This window comes from Hypanus sabinus, chromosome 13 (genome assembly GCF_030144855.1).
Source record: "Hypanus sabinus isolate sHypSab1 chromosome 13, sHypSab1.hap1, whole genome shotgun sequence".
In the NCBI taxonomy this organism is placed as follows: Eukaryota; Metazoa; Chordata; class Chondrichthyes; order Myliobatiformes; family Dasyatidae; genus Hypanus; species Hypanus sabinus.
The window spans coordinates 63,173,553-63,197,231 of NC_082718.1; the positions used below are offsets into that span (position 1 = coordinate 63,173,553).

The 23,679-nt window shown below is 45.2% G+C and overlaps 1 protein-coding gene across 3 annotated transcripts in view; it reads right to left on the bottom strand.

Annotated features, from left to right (window-relative positions):
• Window positions 1–23,679, bottom strand: part of LOC132403930 (uncharacterized) — a 226,121-nt gene that overhangs the window by 154,578 nt on the left and 47,864 nt on the right. For all 3 annotated transcript variants that reach the window (XM_059987772.1, XM_059987774.1, XM_059987773.1), the window contains exons 7-8: window positions 22,387–22,486; window positions 7,438–7,662 (exon numbers count right to left, since the gene is read on the bottom strand). In XM_059987772.1, the coding sequence (XP_059843755.1) occupies window positions 7,438–7,662; window positions 22,387–22,486 (325 nt within the window). The remainder of the gene's footprint in view (window positions 1–7,437; window positions 7,663–22,386; window positions 22,487–23,679) is intronic.

The following is a 23,679-nucleotide window of genomic DNA, read 5'->3' on the forward strand; positions in this document are numbered from 1 at the left end:
TCACTAACCCCTAGAACTCCCCACCCCATCACTCTCACTAACCCCTAGAACTCCCCACCCCATCCTCACTCACCCGCAGATCTCCCCTCTTCATCACTCTCTCTCACCCTTCCCTAGAACTCCCCACCCCATCACTCTCACTCACCCTTCCCTAGAACACCCCACCCCATCACTCTCACTCACCCCCAGAACTCCCCACCCCATCACTCTCACTCACCCTTCCCTAGAACACCCCACCCCATCACTCTCACTCACCCCCAGAACTCCCCACCCCATCACTCTCACTCACCCTTCCCTAGAACACCCCACCCCATCACTCTCACTCACCCCCAGAACTCTCCACCCCATCACTCTCACTCACCCCAAGAACTCCCCACCCCATCACTCTCACTCACACTTCCCTAGTACTCCCACCCCATCACTCTCACTCACCCCTAGAACTCCCCACCTCATCACTCTCACTCACCTTCAGAACTCCCCAACCCATCACTCTCACTCACCCTTCCCTAGAACTCCCCACCTCATCACTCTCACTCACCCCCAGAACTCCCCACCCCATCACTCTCACTCACCCTTCCCTAGAACTCCCCACCTCATCACTCTCACTCACTCCCAGAACTCCCCAACCCATCACTCTCACTCACCCTTCCCTAGAACTCCCCACCTCATCACTCTCACTCAGCCCTAGAACTCCCCAACCCATCACTCTCACTCACCCCTAGAAGTCCACACCCCATCACTCTCACTCACCCTTCCCTAGAACTCCCCACCCCATCACTCTCACTCACCCTTCCCTAGAACTCCCCACCCCATCACTCTCACTCAGCCCTAGAACTCCCCACCCCATCACTCTCACTCACCCTTCCCTAGGACTCCCCACCTCATCACTCTCACTCAGCCCTAGAACTCCCCACCCCATCACTCTCACTCACCCCCAGAACTCCCCAACCCATCACTCTCACTCACCCTTCCCTAGAACTCCCCACCCCATCACTCTCACTCACCCCTAGAAGTCCACACCCCATCACTCTCACTCACCCTTCCCTAGAACTCCCCACCCCATCACTCTCACTCACCCCTAGAACTCCCCAACGCATCACTCTCACTCACACTTCCCTAGAACACCCCACCCCATCACTCTCACTCACCCCCAGAACTCCCCACCTCATCACTCTCAGTCAGCCCTAGAACTCCCCACCCCATCACTCTCACTCACCCCTAGAACTCCCCACCTCATCACTCTCACTCAGCCCTAGAACTCCCCAACCCATCACTCTCACTCACCCCTAGAACTCCCCACCTCATCACTCTCACTCAGCCCTAGAACTCCCCACCCCATCACTCTCACTCACCCCTAGAACTCCCCACCCCATCACTCTCACTCACCCCCAGAACTCCCCACCCCATCACTCTCACTAACCCCTAGAACTCCCCACCCCATCACTCTCACTCACCCCTAGTACTCCCCACCTCATCACTCTCACTCACCCCTAGAACTCCCCACCCCATCACTCTCACTCACCCCCAGAACTCCCCACCCCATCACTCTCACTCACCCCTAGTACTCCCCACCTCATCACTCTCACTCACCCCTAGTACTCCCCACCTCATCACTCTCACTCACCCCTAGAACTCCCCACCCCATCATTCTCACTCACCCTTCCCTAGAACTCCACACCCCATCACTCTCACTCACCCCTAGAACTCCCCACCCCATCACTCTCACTCACCCCCAGAACTCCCCACCCCATCACTCTCACTCACCCCTAGTTCTCCCCACCTCATCACTCTCACTCACCCCTAGAACTCCCCACCCCATCACTCTCACTCACCTGACTCCCCCGCCTCCATCATTGTCCCTTCACTGTCATGTTCACCTCCTGCATTATCCCTGACCCCATTCACTGCACAGCTTCCTGCACTTACTCACTCATACCTTGTCCAATCTCTACCACCCACATCTTCTCTCTCACATTCCTGATCACCTCTCCTAACCCAACTCACCCGTCCACCCACAATCTCTCCATCCCTCTTCCCTCATCACCCTCAAACTCATCATCACTCTTCCCTCATCAACCCCAAACCCATCACCTCACTTCCCTCATCACTATCAAACTGTTCATCTCTCTTCACTATCCTAAATATTTCCCTCCCTTTTCACTCTCACCCTCCCAACACACCATGACTTACATCTCGCACCTTCCCCCTCCATTTTTATCTTTCTCCATCACCATCACCTTTCACTACCCACTCAGGTTATTCCCCAGTCTCCTCAGCTGCTCCGTACTCACACAATCACTCTCTCAGCACACTCCGTCATTCTCCCTTCCTAACTGCGCACATATCCCATCCCCCCCTCTCCTCCCTCCCAATCCCCGTGTACACTGCCCTCATGTTACAGTCCCCCAGACCCCAGATCTCCCAGATACCCCATTGTTCTAATTTGCCATCTTACACTCTCTCCACAGCATTCTCCTCCTGCCCTTCATTTTCCCTGCTCCTGTCCATGTAATCCGGTCTAATCACTTCCCACCTTACCCTCCTTACTCTGTTCTACCAGTCGCTCAGTCCCCAACAATTCCCCTCCCAATCACTCAATACTCTACTGCCCTACCGCCTCACCTTCCCCTTGTCCAACACTCTCACCCCCCTTGTCTGTTACTCTCACCCCCCGTCCGTCACTCTCACCCCCTCGTCCATCACTCTCACCCCCCTTGTTCGTCACTCTCACCCCCCCGTCCATCACTCTCACCCCTGTCCATCACTCTCACCCCCCGTCCATCACTCTCACCCCCATCCGTCACTCTCACCCCCCCGTCTATCACTCTCACCCCCCTTGTTCATCACTCTCACCCTCCCATCCATCACTCTCACCCCCATCCGTCACTCTCACCCCCCTTGTCTGTTACTCTCATCCCCCGTCCATCACTCTCACCCCCCTTGTTCGTCACTCTCACCCTCCCATCCATCACTCTCACCCCCATCCGTCACTCTCACCCCCCCCCGTTTATCACTCTCACCCCCTGTCCGTCACTCTCAACCCCTTGTCCATCACTTTCACACCCCCCTTGTCCGTCACTCTCACCCCCCCGTCCGTCACTCTCACCCCCCCGTCCGTCACTTTCACACCCCCTTGTCCGTCACTCTCACACCCCCCTTGTCCGTCACTCTCAGCCCCCCTTGTCCATCACTCACACTCCCTTTGTCCATCACTCTCACACCCCTCTTGTCCGTCACTCTCACACCCCCCTTGTCCGTCACTCTCAACCCCTTGTCCATCACTTTCACACCCCCCTTGTCCGTCACTCTCACCCCCCCCGTCCGTCACTCTCACACCCCATTGTCCATCACTCTCAGCCCCCCTTGTCCATCACTCACACTCCCTTTGTCCATCACTCTCACACCCCCCTTGTCCGTCACTCTCACACCCCCCCTTGTCCGTCACTCTCAACCCCTTGTCCATCTCTCACACTCCCTTTGTCCATCACTCTCACACCCGTCTTGTCCGTCACTCTCACACCCCCCCTTGTCCGTCACTCTCAACCCCTTGTCCATCTCTCACACTCCCTTTGTCCATCACTCTCACACCCGTCTTGTCCGTCACTCTCACACCCCCCTTGTCCGTCACTCTCAACCCCTTGTCCATCACTCTCACCCTCCTATTATTCATAATTGCCCATCACTTTCTCTCTGAACACTGTAACCCTTCCCGATCCCCATCTCACTCACTCTCCCATTACTCCGCCCAACCCTATTACTCTCACACTTTCCAGTCACTCCAGAAAACATAAAAACACAAGAAGCTAGGAGCAGGAATGGGCCACCAGACACATCAGTCCTGTTCCACCATTCAATATGATTGTGACTGATCGGTACTGGTCTCAACCACTCTTCTGAGTCTGCTCCCCAAACCCTCAGTTTCTCAGTCTTTCATATATTTATCTATCTCAATCTCAAATATGATCAGACCCCTCTGGCCTTCAGTGGCAGAGAGCTTCAGAGATTCACTACCCTCAGAGCGAAGAAATTTCTCTGCACCCCAGTTTTAAATGACTGGTCCATTATCTTGTAGTTATGTTCCCTTGTTCTCAATTCTCCTAACCATATAACCATATAACAATCACAGCACGGAAACAGGCCATCTCAGCACTCCTAGTCAGTGCCGAACTCTTAATCTCACCTAGTCCCACCTACCCACACTCAGCCCATAACCCTCCACTCCTTTCCTGTCCATATACCTATCCAATTTTACCTTAAATGACACAACTGAACTGGCCTCTACTACTTCTACAGGAAGCTCATTCCACACAGCTATTACTCTCTGAGTAAAGAAATACCCCCTCGTATTTCCCTTAAACTTCTGCCCCCTAACTCTCAAATCATGTCCTCTCGTTTGAATCTCCCCTACTCTCAATGGAAACAGCCTATTCACGTCAACTCTATCTATCCCTCTCAAAATTGTAAATACCTCGATCAAATCCCCCCTCAACCTTTTACACTCCAATGAATAGAGACCTAACTTGTTCAACCTTTCTCTGTAACTTAAGTGTTGAAACCCAGGTAACATCCTAGTAAATCGTCTCTGCATTCTCTCTAATTTATTGATATCTTTCCTATAATTCGGTGACCAGAACTGCACACAATATTCTAAATTTGGCCTTACCAATGCCTTGTACAATTTTAACATTACATTCCAACTTCTGTACTCAATGCTTTGATTTATAAAGGCCAGCATTCCAAAAGCCCTCTTCACCACCCTATCTACATGAGACTCCACCTTCAGGGAACTATGCACTGTTATTCCTAGATCTCTCTGTTCCTCTGCATTCCTCAATGCCCTACCATTTACCCTGTATGTTCTATTTGGATTATTCCTGCCAAAATGTAGAACCTCACACTTCTCAGCATTAAACTCCATCTGCCAACGTTCAGCCCATTCTTCTAACCGGCATAAATCTCCCTGCAAGCTTTGAAAACCCACCTCATTATCCACAACACCTCCTACCTTAGTATCATCGGCATACTTACTAATCCAATTTACCACCCCATCATCCAGATCATTTATGTATATTACAAACAACATTGGGCCCAAAACAGATCCCTGAGGACCCTGCTAGTCCTCCATCCTGATAAACAATTATCCACCACTACTCTCTGGCATCTCCCATCTAGCCACTGTTGAATCCCTTTTATTACTCCAGCATTAATACCTAACGATTGAACCTTCTTAACTAACCTTCCATGTGGAACTTTGTCAAAGGCTTTGCTGAAGTCCATATAGACTACATCCACTGCCTTACCCTCGTCAACATTCCTCGTAACTTCTTCAAAAAATTCAATAAGGTTTGTCAAACATGACCTTCCACGCACAAATCCATGCTGGCTACTCCTAATCAGATCCTGTCTATCCAGATAATTATTAATACTATCTCTAAGAATACTTTCCATTAATTTACCCACCACTGATGTCAAACTGACAGGTCTATAATTGCTAGGCTTATTTCTAGAACCCTTTTTAAACAATGGAACCACATGAGCAATAAGCCAATCCTCCGGCCCAATCCCCGTTTTTAATGTCATCTTAAAGATCTCCGTCAGAGCTCCTGCTATTTCTACACAAACTTCCCTCAAGGTCCTGGGGAATATCCTGTCAGGACCCGGAGATTTATCCACTTTTAAATTTCTTAAAAGCGCCAGTACTTCCACTTCTTTAATTGTCATTGGTTCCATAACTTCCTTACTTGTTTCCCACACCTTACACAATTCAATATCCTTCTCCTTAGTGAATACCGAAGAGAAGAAATCGTTCAAAATCTCTCCCATCTCCCTCGGCTCCACACATAGCTGACCACTCTGATTCTCTAAGGGGCCAATTTTATCCCTCACTATCCTCTTGCTTTTAATATAACTGTAGAAACCTTTTGGATTTACTTTCACCTTATTTGCCAAACCAACCTTGTATCTTCTTTTAGCTTTTCTCATCTCTTTCTTAAGATTCCTTTTACATTCTTTATATTCCTCAAGCAATTCCTTTACTCCATGCTGCCTATATCTATTGTAGACATCCCTCTTTTTCCGAACCAAATTTCTAATATCACTTGAAAACCATGGCGCTTTCAAACCTTTAACCTTTCCTTTCAACCTAACAGGAACATAAAGATTCTGTACCCTCATAATTTCACCCTTAAATGACCTCCATTTCTCTATTACATCCTTCCCATAAAACAACTTGACCCAATCCACTCTCTCTAAATCCCTTCGCATCTCCTCAAAGTTAGACCTTCTCCAATCAAAAATCTCAACTCTAGGTCCTGTCCTGTCCTTCTCCATAATTATATTGAAGCTAATGCTATTGTGATCACTGGACCCGAAGTGCTCCCCAACACATACATCTGTCAGCTGACCTATCGCATTCCCTAACAGGAGATCCAACACTGCCCCATCTCTAGTCGGTACTTCTATGTATTGTTGCAAAAAACTATCCTGCACACATTTCACAAACTCTAAACCATCCAGCCCTTTTACAGAATGAGCTTCCCAGTCTACCTGTGGAAAATTAAAATCTCCTACAATCACCACCTTGTGTTTACTACAAATATCTGCTATCTCCTTACACATTTGCTCTTCCAACTCACGCTCCCCATTAGGTGGCCTATAATACACTCCTATCAGTGTTACTTCACCTTTCCCATTCCTCAATTCTATCCAAATAGCCTCCCTAGAGGAGCTCTCTAATCTATCCTTCCAAAGCACCGCCATAAGATTTTCTCGGACAAGCAATGCAACACCTCCTCCTCTGGCCCTGCCTACTCTATCACACCTGAAGCAACTAAATCCAGGAATATTTAGTTGCCAATCACACCCTTCCTGCAACCATGTTTCACTAATAGCTACAACATCATAATTCCAGGTATCAATCCATGCTTTAAGCTCATCCACCTTTCTTACAATGCTCCTAGCATTAAAACCCTACTAATGAAAACATCTCAACATTTACCCCAGAAAGTCCCCTTAGGATCTTGTTTGATCAAATGGGCTCACCCTTCATTCTCCTAAACTCTAATGTGTACAGGCCCATGTCATTCTCCCTGACAATCACTTCATCTGCTGTCACTCTCACCCTACCCTCTCACCTCAGCATTGTTACCCCATGACTATAATACCGTTGTTCACTGTTCACCTTTGTTAAAACCACATGAATCTCTATTTCCTTAGCTCAATCAATCCTTACCTTTAACTTTCTTTTCTTTTGGTTCAATCACTTTTCTTGGAAAAATAAATTGATAATCCAACTTGTTCCAGCCACAGGATGAAGTCCTGCTTCACTTTATGAACTCAGACTACTTACACTAACTTCTTATGCCATTTGCAGCATTTCCAAACAGGAGATACAGTTCAGTGTTATTGAATACAATAATACTGAAGTTTCAAGGATACTAAATGATGCATGAGCCATCATTTAATGCATAATGTAGTTTATTTAATGCAGGATTTTCTACTTTCATGACTGGGATTGGAGGTTTTCCATCCTTTAGAGCAAACGCTGGGGCCGATGCTTGCTTCCAGTATTTGCCCAAGGGTACAGTTCTGGCCTCTTCATAGTGTAGGAGGATCACTGGCTTGTCGAATCCATGCTTCGCCATACTCATTCTTTGCAATTTTCTAAAAGGAAAACAAGAAGTGAATAATTGGGCCCATAACTGCTGATCCACTTTATAACCATCTACTTTTATTTTACACAGGAGATTCTGCAGATGCTGGAAATCCAGAGCAACACACACAAAACACTCAGCAGGGAGGTGGAATAAACAGAATGTTTCGGACCACGGTTCCTTTCCAGTCCTGATGCAGTGTCTCAGCTTGAAATGTTAACTATTTATTGATGTTGCCTGACCTGCTGAGTTCCTCCAGCTAATCTGTGTGCTGTGTATACTTTGTCAGAACAACAAGTGTAATCTTTGGAAGTACAGAGGAAATTATTGGCCCTTCCCGCCTCTGGTTTCTTCACCTGTTCATTTGCAATCACAATCAATCCATAAATCCATATCAAGGCACCAGAGAAATGGGAATAAAAATGTTTAGTTGTGACAGAAGAGCAAATTGGAGGAAATAAGAATATCATGGTAATGAGTAAACTCAGTGAATAACTTGTGAATATCTGCTCTTCCTAGATCATGGTGATAATATGAATCAAGAAATAGCTCAGGCAAGTACAATAGATGGGTTAAAGGGGAAAAGTAGGATATTCCAATGGAGGAAGGAAGAGAAGACTCGTGTAGAATATAAAAGCTTTTGGGGTGAAGAGCCTGTTTCTGTTCCCATGTGATTCTGCATACCTATCCCATTTGATTTGTTTTGCACTCGGCCAGCCTAAATGAGGTGAGATCCCAGTCTGCACTTTGATAACAAAAGCCAGGAGGCATCACCTGGGCTGCTGCACTTCCCAAACTCCTCTCACACATTGACCACATTCACCAGCAACATCATTCCATCGGTTTCCAGACAGCAGGGGGTCATGTTTTGGGGATGTGGGAGGATTTTGTATTTAGAATCAAACACAGTAGCTTTTATAACATTTCTATAATCTTTGATTTTCCTGCCAGTAGAAAAGCTTGCTCCTAATTTATTCTTTTCAAAATTCCTCTTCAATTCAACCCAGAATGTATGTTACTTCCCAGGAGTAGGATCAGAGACATCTCATACTGAATCCATGGCATTCTTAAAGGGGAGGGAGAATATTCAGAAGTCATGGTCCATATTGGCACCAATGACATAGGTGGGAAAAGGGATGAGTTCCTGAAGAGTGACAATAGGGAGCCAGGAAGCGAATTAAAAAGCAGGATCACAAGGGTATTAATCTCTGGATTTTTGCCTGTGCCACATGCCACTGAGGGTAAAAATAGAATGATTTGGCAGATGAATGTTTGGCTGAGGAATTGGTGCACCAGGTGGGATTTCAGATCTCTAGATCATTGGGATCTCTCTTAGCGAAGTGATGACTTGCATTGGGGACAGAACGTGAGAGAGACCAATATCCTTTTTGGCAGGTTTGCTAGAGCTTATGGGGTGGGTTTTTAAACTAGGTTGGCAAGCGGTTGGGAAACAGAGTGACAGGTCAGAACATTTCATATTAGGTCAGAGTTGGTGGAAAGATAGATGTAATGTGTAGAGAGACTGTGAGGAAGGATAAGCTCTGGAAAGGTCATCAGTCTCATCAGTTGTTTGATTCAAATGTGCTTACTTAATGCGAGGTGTCTCAGGAACAAGGGTGATGGACTCAGAGCATGTACAACTTTGTACGTGGAACTACAATGTTGTGGCCATTATAGAGACTTGGCTGTCAAAAGAATGGTTGCTGGATTTAGATGTTTCAAAAGGGACAGGGAGGGAGGGAAAAGATAGGTGAGTGGTAATCAGGGATAGTATCACAGCTACAGAAAGGATGGATATCATGGGGGGATTATCTGACTCAGTTTGGATGAACATCAGAAACAGGAAGACTGCAACCACACGATAGTAGCATTCTATAGGCCCCTGATAGCAATAGGGACACTGAGGAGCAGATCAGAAGACAGATTTTGGAAAGATGAAAAAATAACAGGGTTGTTGGCATCGATGACTTCAACTTTCCTAATAGTGATTGGCATCTCCTTAGTATGATAGGGCAGAGTTTATTAGGTGTGTCCTTGAAGAATTCCCTGAGAACCCAATTAATATTCCCAAATTGCTGCATTATAGCATCATAATTAGCCGTCCCCTAACTAAATGTGTAAACAGGTCAGCGAGAGGCAAGGCAAGGTAGGATCTGGTACTAGGTAGCAGGTCTCTCAGTGAATGAGCATTCAGAGAAAGTGACCACAATTCCCTGACCTTTACCATAGCCTTTGGTAAGGATAGGAGTAGATGGTATGGGGAAGTATTTAATTAGGTGAGGGCTAATTATGATACTATTAGGCAGGAACTTGGGAACGAAAATTGGGAACTGGTGTTCTTGGGGAAATGACATTGGAAATGTGGAGGTTGTTTAGGGAGCACTTTTGCATGGGGTTCTGGATAGGTTTGTCCCATTGAGAGGGAAAGGATGGTACAGTGAAGGATCTAAGGTGGATAGGAGATGTGGAACAGCTAGTCAGGATGAATAAGGAAAGATATACACACACAAAATGCTGGTGGGACTCAGCAGGCCAGACAGCATCTATAGAAGAAGCAATGTCGACATTTCGGGCCGAGACCCTTCGTCAGGACTAACTGAAAGGAAAGTTAGTAAGAGATTTGAAAGTAGTGGGGGGAGGGAGAAATGCGAAATGGTAGGAGAAGACCGGAGGGGGTGGGGTGAAGCTGAGAGCCGGAAAGGTGATTGGCGAAAATGGTACAGAGCTGGAGAAGGGAAAGGATCATGGGACAGGAGGCCTCGGGAGAAAGAAGGGGGGGAAGCACCAGAGGGAGATGGAGAACAGGCAAACAACTAAATATGTCAGGGATGGGGTAAGAAGGAGAGGAAGGGCATTAACGGAAGTTAGAGAAGTCAATGTTCATGCCATCAAGTTGGAGGCTACCCAGCCGGTATATAAGGTGTTGTTTCTCCAACCTGAGTGTGGCTTCATCTTGACAGTAGAGGAGGCCATGGATAGACATATCAGAATTTGAAATGGGATGTGGAATTAAAATGTGTGGCCACTGGGAGATCCTGCTTTCTCTGGTGGACCGAGCGTAGGAGTTTAGCGAAATGGTCTCCCAGTCTGCGTCAGGTCTCACCAATATATAAAAGGCCATACTGGGAGCACCAGACGCAGTATACCACACCAGCCGACTCACAGGTGAAGTGTCTCCTCACCTGGAAGGACTGTCTGGGGCCCTGAATGGTGGTGAGGGAGGAAGTGTAAGGGCAGGTGTAGCACTTGTTCCGTTTACAAGGATAAGTGCCAGGAGGGAGATCAATGGGAAGGGATGGGGGGGATGAGTGGACAAGGGAGTCGAGTAGGGAGCGATCCCTGTGGAAAGCAGAGGTGGGGGGGGGGGAGGGAAAGATGTGCTTGGTAGTGGGATCTCATTGGAGGTGGTGGAAGTTACGGAGAATTATATGTTGGACCTGGAGGCTGGTGGGGTGGTAGGTAAGGACAAGGGGAACCCTATCCCGAGTAGGGTGGTGGGTGGATGGGGTGAGGGCAGATGTACGGGAAATGGGAGAGATGCGTTTGAGAGCAGAGTTGATGGTGGACGAAGGGAAGCCCCTTTGTTTAAAAAAGGAAGACATCTCCTTTGTCCTGGAATGAAAAGCTTCATCCTGAGAACAGATGCGGTGGAGATGGAGGAATTGTGAGAAGGGGATAGCATTTTTGCAAGAGACAGGGTGGGAAGAGGAATAGTCCAGGTAGCTGTGAGAGTCTGTAGGTTTATAGTAGATATCAGAAGATAGGCTGTCTCCAGAGATGGAGACAGAAAGATCAAGAAAGGGGAGGGAGGTGTCGGAAATGGACCAGGTAAATTTGAGGGCTGGGTGAAAGTTGGAGGCAAAGTTAATGAAGTCAACGAGCTCAGCACGCGTGCAAGAGGCAGCGCCGATGCAGTCGTCGATGTAGCGAAGGAAAAGAGGGGGATGGATACCGGTATAGCCTTGGAACATGGACTGTTCCACAAAGCCAACCAAAAGGCAGGCATAACTGGGACCCATACGGGTGCCCATGGCTACACCCTTGGTTTGGAGGAAGTGGGAGGAGCCAAAGGAGAAATTATTGAGAGTAAGAACTAATTCCGCTAGACAGAGGAGAGTGGTGGTAGAGGGGATTTGGTTAGGTCTGGAATCCAAAAAAAACCAAAGAGCTTTGAGACCATCTCGGTGGGGGATGGAGGTATATAGGGACTGGACGTCCATGGTGAAAATAAGACGGAGGGGGCCAGGGAACTTAAAATCATTGAAAAATTCAAAACATGAGAAGTGTCACAAACATAGGTGGGAAAAGATTGAACAAGAGGATAAAACAGTGTCAGGGTATGCAGAAATGAGTTCAGTGGGGCAGGAGCAAGCTGAGACAATAGGTCTACCTGGACAGGCAGGTTTGTGGATCTTGGGTAGGAGGTAGAAACCGGAAGTGCGGGGTGTGTGTACTATGAGGTCGGTGGCAGTGGATGGGAGATCCCCAGAGCTGAGAAGGTTGGTGATGGTATTGGAGACAATGGCCTGGTGCTCCTTAGTGGGGTCATGATCAAGGGGTAAATAAGAGGAGGTATCAGAGAGTTGTCGCTGTTCCTCAGCCAGGTAGAGGTCAGTGCGCCAGACAACAACAGCTCCCCCCTTATCAGTGGGTTTTATAGTGAGGTTGGGATTGGTGCGGAGAGAGTGGAGAGCAGAGCGTTCGGAAGGAGTGAGGTTGGAATTGGAACATGGTGTAGTGAAGTCGAGACGGTTGATGTCCCATCGGCAATTAGCAATCAAGAGATCCAGAGCAGGCAGAAGACCAGAGTGGGGTGTCCATGAAGAGGAGGAGGGTTGAAAATGGGAGAAGGGGTCATCGGTGGGGGTAGGAGAGTCCTTGTCAAAGAAGTAAGCTCGGAGATGGAGCTGGTGGAAGAAGAATTCAGCGTCATGGTGTACGTGGAACTCGCTGAGGTGTGAGCGAAGGGGGACAAAGCTGAGGCCCTTACTGAGGACAGAGCGCTCTGCCTCAGAGAGTTGAAGGTCAGAGGGAATAGTAAAGACCTGGCTAGGAAACATATGTAAGGTTTAAGAAGCAAAGATCTTACTGGGCTTATGAGACCATTAGGGTAGCTAGGAAAGAACTTAGGAATTAGGAAAGCTAGAAGAGGACATGAGAAGTCCTTGGTGAGTAGAATTAAAGAAAACTCCAAACAGCTCTAAGCATGCATGAAGAACATGAGGATGACTAGTATCAGGATAGAACTGATCACAGATAAAAGAGGAAACACGCCCAGAGTTGGAAGAGGGAGAGGAGGTCCTTACTGAATACTTCGTTTCAGTATTCACCAGAGAGATGGAACTTGACAAATATGAGGAAAGCGTAGAACAGGTTAAAATGCTGGAACATGTCAACATTAAGAAAGAGGATGAGCTGGGACTTTTGAAAAACATTAGGATAGATAAGTTCCTGGGGCTGGATTGGATATATCCCATGTTACAATGGGAAGCAAGGTAATAGATTGCTGTGACATTGGTGATAACCTTTACATCCTCACTGGCCACAGGATTAGTACAAGAATATTGGAGGGTGACAAATGTTACTCCTTTATTCAAGAAAGATAATAAGGATTCCTAGAAATTATAGCCCAGTGATAGTCAAACTACTGGAGAGGATTCTTAGAGGCAAGACTGACAAGCAGTTGGAGAAGCACTGTCTGATTAGGTATAGTTAGCATGGCTTTGTGAGGAGCTGGTCATGCCTCACTAGCCTAATTGACTTTATTGAGGTAGTAACAAAACAAGCTGATGAAGGTAGAGTGGTGGATGTGGTGTATATGGATTTTAGTAAGGCATTCAACAAGGCTCTTCAGAAAGTTAGGAAGCATGGGATCAAGGGAAACCTATCCTTGTGGATTTGGAATTGGCTTGTCCACAGAAGGGAAAGGGTAATAGTAGTTGGCGCATATTCTACCTGGAAAACAGTGACCAGTGGTGTTCCGCAGGGATTTGTTTTGGCACCCCAGCTATTTGTGAGTTTTATAAATGACCAGAATGAGGAAATGGAAGAGTGGTTTAATGCATTTGCAGATAAAACAAAGGCTGGTGGTGTTGTGGATAGAGTAGTAGGTTACTGTAGGTTACAATGGGACCTTGACAAGGTGTAGAGCTGGGCTGAGAAGTGGCAAATAAAGTTCAATCCAGACAAGTGCGAAGTGAAGTACTTTGAAAGATGAAACTTAATGGTACTGTACAAAGTTAATGGCAGGATCCTTAGCAGTGTGGAGGAACAAAGAGATCTTGGGGTCCAAGTCCAAGATCGCTTGAAGTTGCCATGCAAGTTGATAGGTAATGGTTGTATGGTATATTCACCTTCATTAGTTGGGGACTGAGTTCAAGAGATTTGAGGTAACATCTGTTTATTTACTTATTTAGAAATACAGTGTGGAATAGTCTCTTCCAGCTGAGCTGCCAGCAACCCATCGATTTAGCCCTTGGTCTAATTGCAGAACAATTTACCATTCCAATTAACCTACTTACTAGGATGTCTCCGGACTGTGAGAGGAGACTGGAGCACCCAGACGAAGCCCACACATTCCACGGGGAGAGTGGACAAACTCCTTACACAGGACACCAGGATTGGATTCCAAACTCCGACAACCTAAGCTGTAATAGCATTGCACAATGTTGTGCCCTAATGTTGTAACTTTATAAAACTCTTGAAGTATTGTGTTCAGTTCTGGCCCACTCATTATAGAAAGGATGTGGAAGCTTTAAGAAGAATGCAGAGATTTATCAGGATGCTGCCTGGAATAGACAGTATGTCTTATGTGGACAGGCTGAGCAAGTTAGACTTTATGTACTTTGCATCAGTCCCCACTGTGAAAGACACGAGCAGGAAACCGGAAGTTCAGGTGTCAAGGGGCAAAGGTGACAGTAGTTACTATTATTTGGGAGAACGTGCTTGGGAAGCTGAAAGGTTTGAATGTAGATAAGTCTCCTGGACCAGATGGACTACACCCCAGGTATCAAAAAGAGGTGGCTGAATACTTTGGTTCTGTCTTCACTAAGGAAGACATAAATAATCTTCCGGAAATAGTAAGGGACCGAGGGTCTAGTGAGATGGAGGAACTGAGGGAAATACATGCTAGTAGGGAAGTGGTGTTAGGTAAATTGAAAGGATTAAAGGCAGATAAATCCCCAGGGCCAGATGGTCTGCATCCCAGAGTGCTTAAGGAAGTAGCCCAAGAAATAGTGGATGCATTAGAGATAATTTTTCAAAACTCCTTAGATTCTGGATTAGTTCCTGAGGATTGGAGGGTGGCTAATGTAACCCCACTTTTTAAAAAAGGATGGAGAGAGAAACCAGGGAATTATAGACCAGTTAGTCTGACATCGGTGGTGGGGAAAATGCTAGAGTCAGTTATCAAAGATGTGACAACAGCACATTTGGAAAGAGATGAAATCATCGGACAAAGTCAGCATGGATTTGTGGAAGGAAAATCATGTCTGACGAATCTTATAGAATTCTTTGAAGATGTAACTAGTAGAGTGGATAGGGGAGAGGTATATTTAGATTTTCAAAAGGCTTTTGACAAGGTCCCACACAGGAGATTAGTGTGCAAACTTAAAGCACATGGTATTGGGGGTATGGTATTGATGTGGATAGAGAATTGGTTGGCAGATAGGAAGCAAAGAATGGGAGTAAACAGGACCTTTTCAGAATGGCAGGCAGTGACTAGTGGAGTACCGCAAGGCTCAGTGCTGGGACCCCAGTTGTTTACAATATATATTAATGATTTAGATGAGGGAATTAAATGTAGCATCTCCAAGTTTGCGGATGACACGAAGCTGGGCGGCGGTGTTAGCTGTGAGGAGGATGCTAAGAGGATGCAGAGTGACTTGGATAGGTTAGGTGAGTGGGCAAATTCATGGCAGATGCAATTTAATGTGGATAAATGTGAGGTTATCCACTTTGGTTGCAAGAACAGGAAAACAGATTATTATCTGAACGGTGGTCGATTAAGAAAAGGGGAGATGTAACGAGACCTGGGTGTCATTGTACACCAGTCATTGAAGGTGGGCATGCAGGTACAGCAGGTGGAGAAAAAGGAAAATGGTATGTTGGCATTCATAGCAAAAGGATTTGAGTACAGGAGCAGGGAGGTTCTACTGCAGTTGTACAAGGCCTTGGTGAGACTGCACCTAGAGTATTGTGTGCAGTTTTGGTCCCCTAATCTGAGGAAAGACATTCTTGCCATAGAGGGAGTACAGAGAAGGATCACCAGATTGATTCCTGGGATGGCAGGACTTTCATATGAAGAAAAACTAGATTGACTAGGTTTATAGTCACTGGAATTTAGAAGATTGAGGGGGATCTTATTGAAACGTATAAAATTCTAAAGGGATTGGACAGGCTAGATGCAGGAAGATTGTTTCTGATGTTGGGGAAGTTCAGAACGAGGGGTCACAGTTTAAGGATAAAGGGGAAGCCTTTTAGGACTGAGTTGAGGAAAAACTTCTTCACACACAGAGTGGTGAATCTGTGGAATTCTCTGCCACAGGAAACAGTTGAGGCGGTTCATTGACTATATTTAAGAGGAAGTTAGATATGGCCCTTGTGGCTAAAGGGATCAGGGGGTATGGAGAGAAAGCAGGTACAGGGTTCTAAGTTGGATGATCAGCCATGATCATACTGAATGGTGGTGCAGGCTTGAAGGGCCAAATAGCCTACTCCTGCACCTATTTTCTATGTTTCTAAAAGACTTTTAAGATATTAATAATGATCTTTCAAGAATCTATAGATCCTGGCATGGCTCTGGAGGATTAGAAAATCACAAACGTCACTCTGTCTGACAGCAATTTCACAAGTCTCCGGTTATCCTGTCCCCACTGATCTGCCCGAGCAGGATTCTCAAAAATACCCACCCTGGAAAGCGTTTCTGAAAAGGTCTGGTTTTGGGGGATGAAAACGCCATTTTAGTGTGAATGGAGGGTAAAAACGAAGAGAAAAAGCTTTGGTTACGGGTTTATCTGGTGTGGTGTGGACGTAGCCTAAAGGTGCAGTATTTAAATGTGCATAGCATTTGGAATAAGGTGGACAAATTTGTGGCACAATTAGAGATTGGTCAGTATGACATTGTGGTGATCACTGAGTCGTGGCTGAAAGAAAGGCGTAGTTGGAAGCTTAATATTAAAGGATATACTTTTTATCGAAAGGACAGGCAGGAAGGCATAGGCAGTGGTGTGGCCCTGTTGGTAAGACATGGAATTACATCTTTCGAAAGAGGTGACATCGGGTCAGAGAATGTTGAATCTTTGTGGGTGGAGTTAAGAAACTGAAAGAAACTAAAAAAAAATCATTATGGGAATCATATATAGACCTCCAAATAATAGCCAAGATGTGGGGTTGAGATTGCAAAGGGAGCTGGAAAAGACACGTAATAAGGGTAATGACACAATTGTAATGAGAGACTTCAATATACAGTGGGACTGGAAAAATCAGGTTGGTTCAGATCGTAAGAGAGGGAATTTGTTAATCACCTATGAGATGGTTTTTTAGAGAAGCTTGTGCTTGAGCCTGCTCAGGGAAAGGCTATCTTAGATTGGGTGTTGTGTAATAATCCAGATCTTATTAGCAAGCTTAATATAAAGGAAGCCTTAGAAGGCAATGATCATAATATGATTGAATTCTTACTGCAATTTGAGAGGGAAAAGCATAACTCACATGTATCAGTATTGCAATGGAATAAAGGGAATTACAGAGGTGTGAGAGAGGAGCTTGCCCAGGTGGATTGGAGGAGGACACTGGTGGGGATGACGACAGAGCAGAGATGGCGGAAGTCTCTGGGAATAGTTCACAAGGCACAGGATTGACATGTCCCACAGAAGAAGAACTTCCCAAATGGCAGGTGTAGGCAACCATGGCTGACAAAGGAAGTTAAGGACTGCATAAGAGGCAAGGAAAGGCATATAAGGTAACAAAAGTGAGTGGGAAGTTGGATGATTGGGAAGCTTTTAAAATCCAACAAAAGGCAACTAGAAAAGCCATAAGAAGGAAAAAGATGAAATACGAGGGCAAACTAGTCAATAATATAAAGCAGGATACTAGAAGTTTTTTTCAGTTATATATATATAGCAAAAGGGAAGTGAGAGTTGATATTGGACCACTGGAAAATTATGCTGGTGAGGTAGTAATGGGGGAACAAAGAAATGGCAGATGAACTTAATAGGTACCTTGCATCAGTCTTCACTGTGGAAGACACTAACAGTGTGTCAGAGATCTGTGAATTTCAGGGAGCAGGAGTGGGTGCCATTGCTATTACAAAGGAAAAAGTACTAGGCAAACTCAAAGGTCTTAAGGTGGATGGCTCTCCTGGACCCGATAGACTACATCCCAGAGTCCTGAGAGAGGTTGCTGACGAGATAATGGATGCATTGGTCATGATTTCTCACTGTTACCATCAGGTAGGAGGGACAGAAACCTGAAGGCCCACACTCAGCGATTCAGCAACAGCTTCTTCCCCTCTGCCATCCGATTCCTAAATGGGCATTGAAGCTTTGGACTCTACCTCACTTTTTTAATATACAGTATTTCTGTTTTGCGCATTTTTAAAATAATCTATTCAATATATGCAATTGATTTACTTGTTTATTTATTATTATGCTTTATTTTATTTATTATTATTTTTCTCTCTCTGCTAGATTATGTATTGCAATGAACTGCTGCTGCTAAGTTAACAAATTTCACATCACATGCCGGTGATAGTAAACCTGATTCTGATTCTGATCTTTCAAGAATCACTTGATTCTGGCATGGTCCTGGAGGACCGGAAGATTACAAACGTCACTCCACTCTTTAAGAAAGGAGGAAGGCAAAAGAAAGGAAATTATAGGTCAGTTAGCCTAACCTTGGTGGTTGGGAAAGTGGTGGAGTGCATTTTTAAGGATGAGGTTTTGGGGTACTTGGCGACTAATGATAAAGTAAGTCAAAGTCAGTATGATTTCTGTACAGGGAAATCTTGCCTGACAAATCTGTTAGAGTTTTACAAGGAAGTTACAAGCAGTGTGGATAAAGGAGAGGCAGTGGATGTCATTTACTTCGATTTTCAGAAGGCATTTGATAAGGAGCCACTCATGATGGTCCTGAACAGGATAAAATCCTATGGTGTTCCAGGACAGATACTGACATGGATAGCGGAATGGCTGACAGGCAGGAGGCTGGGGACTAGTGTTGTTCCCCAGGGGTCAGTATTGGAACTGCTACTTTTCACATTGTTTGTCAATGATTTGGATATTGGAATTGATGGCTTTGTGGCAAAGTTTGCAGATGATACAAAAATAGGTGGAGGGGTAGGTAGTGCTGAGGAAGCTATGTGATTGCAGCAGGACTCAGACAAATTGGAAGAATGAGCAAAAAAGTGGCAGATGGAAAACAGTGTTGGGAAATGTATAATAATGCATCTTGGTAAAAGGAACAAAAGTGCAGACTATTATCTAATTGGGGAGAAGTTTTGAACATCAGAGGTGCAGAGGGACTTAGGAGTCCTCATACAAGACTCCCAGAAGATTAAATTACAGGTTGAATCTGTGGTAAAGAAGGCAAATGCAACATTAGCATTCATTTCAAAGGGAATAGAATATATAAAACAAGGAGATAATGCTGAGCCTTTATAAGACACTCGTCAGGCTGCATTTGGAGTATTGTCAACAGTTTTGGACCCCATATCTCAGAAAGGATTTGTTGTCATTGGAGAGAGTCCAGAGGAGGTTCACGAGGATGATTCCAGGAATGAAGAGATTAATATATGAGGAGTATTTGGCAGTTTTGGGCCTGTACTCACTGGAATTCAAAAGAATGCTTGGGGGGTGGGGGGGGGGGGATCTCATTGAAACCTACCAAATGTTGAAAAGACTAGATTGGGTGGATGTGGGGAGATGTTTCCTATGGTGGGCATATCCAGAACTAGAGGGCACAGCCTCAAAATTGAGGGAGTGACCCTTTAGAACAGAGGTAAGGAAGAATTTTTTTTAGCCAGAGTAGTGAATCTGTGCAATTCTCTGCCACAGACAGCAGTGGAGACTAAAACCATGGGTATATTTAAGGCAGAAGTTGATCATTTCCTGATCAAATGATATGGTGAGAAGGCAGGGGATAGGGTTGAATGGGATTGGGATCAGTCACTATGGAATGGCGGAACAGACCCGATGGGTTGAATAGCCTAATTCTGCTCCTATGTCTTATGGTTGGTTGGTCTTAGGGAATTTATTGGGCTATTTTCTAAATGGGGAGAAAATTCAAAAATCAGAGGTGCAAAGGGACTTGGGAGTCCTTGTGCAGGATTCCCTAAAGGTTAACTTGCACTTTAAATCATTGATGAGGAAGGCAGATGCAATGTTAGCGTTAATTTTGAGAGGCCTAAAATATAAAAGCAATAATATAATGCTGCATCTTTACAAGGCACTGGTGAGGCCTCACTTACAGTACTGTGAGTTTTTGGCCCCTTGTCTAAGAAAGGATGTGCTGACATTGGAGACGGTTCAGAGGAGGTTCATGAGAATGATTCTAGGTTATCATATGGGAAGCATTTAATGGTTCTGGGCCTGTGCTCACTGGAATTTAGAAGAATGAGGGTGGATTTCATTGTAACCTATCGAACGTTGAAAGCTGTAGATAGAGTGGATGTGGAGAGGATGTTCCCTATAGTGGCAGAGTCTTGGAGCAAAAGGCTCATAATAGAGAGATGGCCATTTGGAATGGAGATGAAGATGAATTTCCACAGCCGGGGGGTGGTGCATCACAAGGCTGTATGCATATACATCTCCTATAATCACTTTGCACTTGTGACTGTGTGGCTAAGCACAGCTCCAATGCCATATTCAAGTTTGCTGATGACACCACTACCATAGGCTGAATCCAAGGTGGTAATGAATCAGCATATAGGAGAGAGATTGAAAATCTTGCTGAGTGGTTTCACAACAACCTCTCACTCAATGTCATCAAGACCAAGGAGCTGATTATTGACTTCAGGAGGAGGAACCCAGAGGTCCCTGAGCCAGTCCTCATTGGGAGATCAGAGGTCAGAGAGTCATCAATTTTAAATTTCTCAGTGTAATTATTTCAGGGGACCTGTCCTGTGCCCAGCATGCAAGTGTAATTATGAAGAAAGCACAGCAGCGCCTCTACTTCCTTAGGAGTTTGTAAAGATTCAGCATGACATTTAAAACTTTAACTAACTTCCGTAGATATGTAAAGGAGAGTATATTGACTGGCTGCATCACAGCCTGGTATGGAAACTCCAATGCCCTCGAATGGAAAATCTTACAAAAAGCAGTGGGTATGGTCCAGTCCATCAAGGGTAAAGCCCTCCCGGCCATTGAGCGCACCCACATGAAACACTATCACAGGAAAGCAGCATCCATCATCAGGGACCCCCACCACCCAGAACATGCTCTCTTCTCACTGCTGCCATTAGGAAGAAGGTACAAGAGCCTTCAGGAACAGTTATTACCCCCTCAACCATCAGGCTCTTGAACAAAAGGTGATAGCTTCACTCAACTTTTATTGCCCCATCACTGAAATGATTCCACAACCCATGGACTCATTTTCAAGGACTTTTCATCTTATGTTCTTGATATTTATTGCCTATTTGTTTATTATTATTATTATTATTTCTTTGTACGCACTGGTTGAATGCCCAAGTTAGTGTGGTCTTTCAATGATTTTGTTATGGTTACTATTCTATAGACTTACTGAGTATGTCCACAAGACAGTATATCTCAGGTTTGTATATAGTGACACATATGTACTTTGATAATAAATTTGCTTTGAACTTTGGTAATCTGTGGAATTGATTGCCACAGGTGGCTGTGGGGCTGGGTCAATGGGTGTACTTAAGGCAGAAGTTGATAGGTTCTTGGTTAGTCAGGACATGAAAAGGCATGAGAAGGCAGGAAAATAGTGTTGAGAGGGCAATTGATCAGCCATGATGAAATGGGGGAGTGACTCAATGGACCAAATAGCCTGATTCGGTTCTTATGTCTGATGGTCTTTCCTCGCTGGAGTAAAGGAAGGGGAGAAGTGACTTGCTAGAGGTGTATAAGAAGCATAGATCGAGCAGAATGGCAGTGTCTTTTTCCCAGGGTGAGAATACAAGATATATTCTTTTAAGGTGATTGGAAGAAAGTATAGGGAGGATGTCAGAGTTAAGGTTTTTACACAGAGAGCAGTAGCTGCCTGGAACACACTGCCAGTGATGGGTGGTAGAGAGATTTAAAAATTGGGAGATTTAGGAGACACTTGTACAGGCACACGGATGATAGAAAGATGGAGGGCTATGGAGAGGGAAGGGTTAGGTTGAACTCAGTGCAGGCTAGAAGGAGGGCATAACATCGTGGGCCAAAGGGCCTGAACTCTATAAGGAGTTACATGTTCTGTGTTCAATTTGAACACCCCTATTAAATCCATTTACCAATATAAAAACAACCACAGATTTCATTTGTTTTTCTGTAACTAAAGCTCTGCATTCCTGTTAGATCTTAAGAACTATATAGTCATCAAACACTACAGCACAGAAACAGGCCCTTCAGCCCACCTAGTCCATGTTGAACTATTATTCTGTTCAGTCCCATTGACCTGCACCTGAACCCTGTACTTGTCCATGTATTTTCTTTGCATCTCCTCCAATGCTTTGTCATCTTGCTGTATCTAGCTCAGCAACAAGTTAGGGGATGATTCAATTTTCAATACTTACATCTTTGAATTTGCAGCTTGAATCTTCTCCAACATCAAGGTGTAGATTGTCTTCCAGTCGACTTTTGCGAGGGTGTCATCATATGGCTCAATAATCCAGCCTAGCAAACAATCCACGGAACATGGTGTGTAGAAACTGGTTTAAAAATTCACTCCCAGCAAGTAAGCTGGAAAATCCTGGATAAAGCGTCTGGTTTTTGAAGCGGTCATGTTGGGCCTTTTATTGAAGCACAGTGTGATGCAACTGCCCAAGTTACTTCTGCCGGTTTAGGGTCAACCACACCACCCTGAGATAAATCATGTGTCAACTTCAGGCAGGTGTTGGGACGAGCTTATGGAAGGAGTGGCCAATAGTGAGCTTCACAATGTTCATTGAACATAGAACAGTACAACACAACAAAGGCCCTTCAGTCCATGAAGTTGTGACTGACCCTCTAACCTACCCCAAGATCAAAGCAACCCAGTGGTTCCCTGTGAGCGATGGGAGTTTCTAAGGGGGTGATAAAGATGAAGTGGGTAGTGAGGGGTGCTTAGTAGCAAGGGGGCAGTTGAGGTATTACAGACAATTTAAGAAATGAATTATGTACTTATTATAAGCATCTAATCCTCAGTTTCTCACAATGATCATGTACTCACCTCAACTCTTCCTAACCCACTGCTCTCTTAAACTTCGCTCGAAACCCATTACAGTTGTTGAAGAGCAATGTGACACCTCTGTATTTGGCATATTATGGGAAATCTGGAGTGAGGAAATCGTGTTATTTCCAGGCCCAGCCCGTGGATTATTGCCATTCACAACAGTCATGGTGTCAGCTAGTACAATTCCCATACTCTAATCATACAGTGACACTGTTTCTGTGAATTAGGATGTGGCATCCAACGGGGTAAAGTTCAGAATTTGCCCTTTTGTATGGTCTTGACCGCAGTTCTCTAACCTTTGGCCCAACCAAGATATCCACCAGGCAAAGAGCCAGGTTTTGCTTGACATCATAACTTTCCCCTTTATTGAACACAGCACTGGAGGTTGGACTTAAACAATAGGTGATTAACTGTGGTCGTTAGCCTGTAATGAAAATGGCAGAGGCAGATCAAATGGAAATGGAATTGCAGACAGTACGGTGTGGAGTGTCTGAAATACTGATTCATACCAGCATCAAACAACCAACCACAGCTAATGTGTCTGGTGTGTGAAAAAGTTTTTTTCAAATGAGACAATGAAACCGTCCAGGTCCTTGATTGAAGAGAATACACTTCATTTCTGTGTTAAATGGGTGGCCTATTCTTTTAAAGAGAC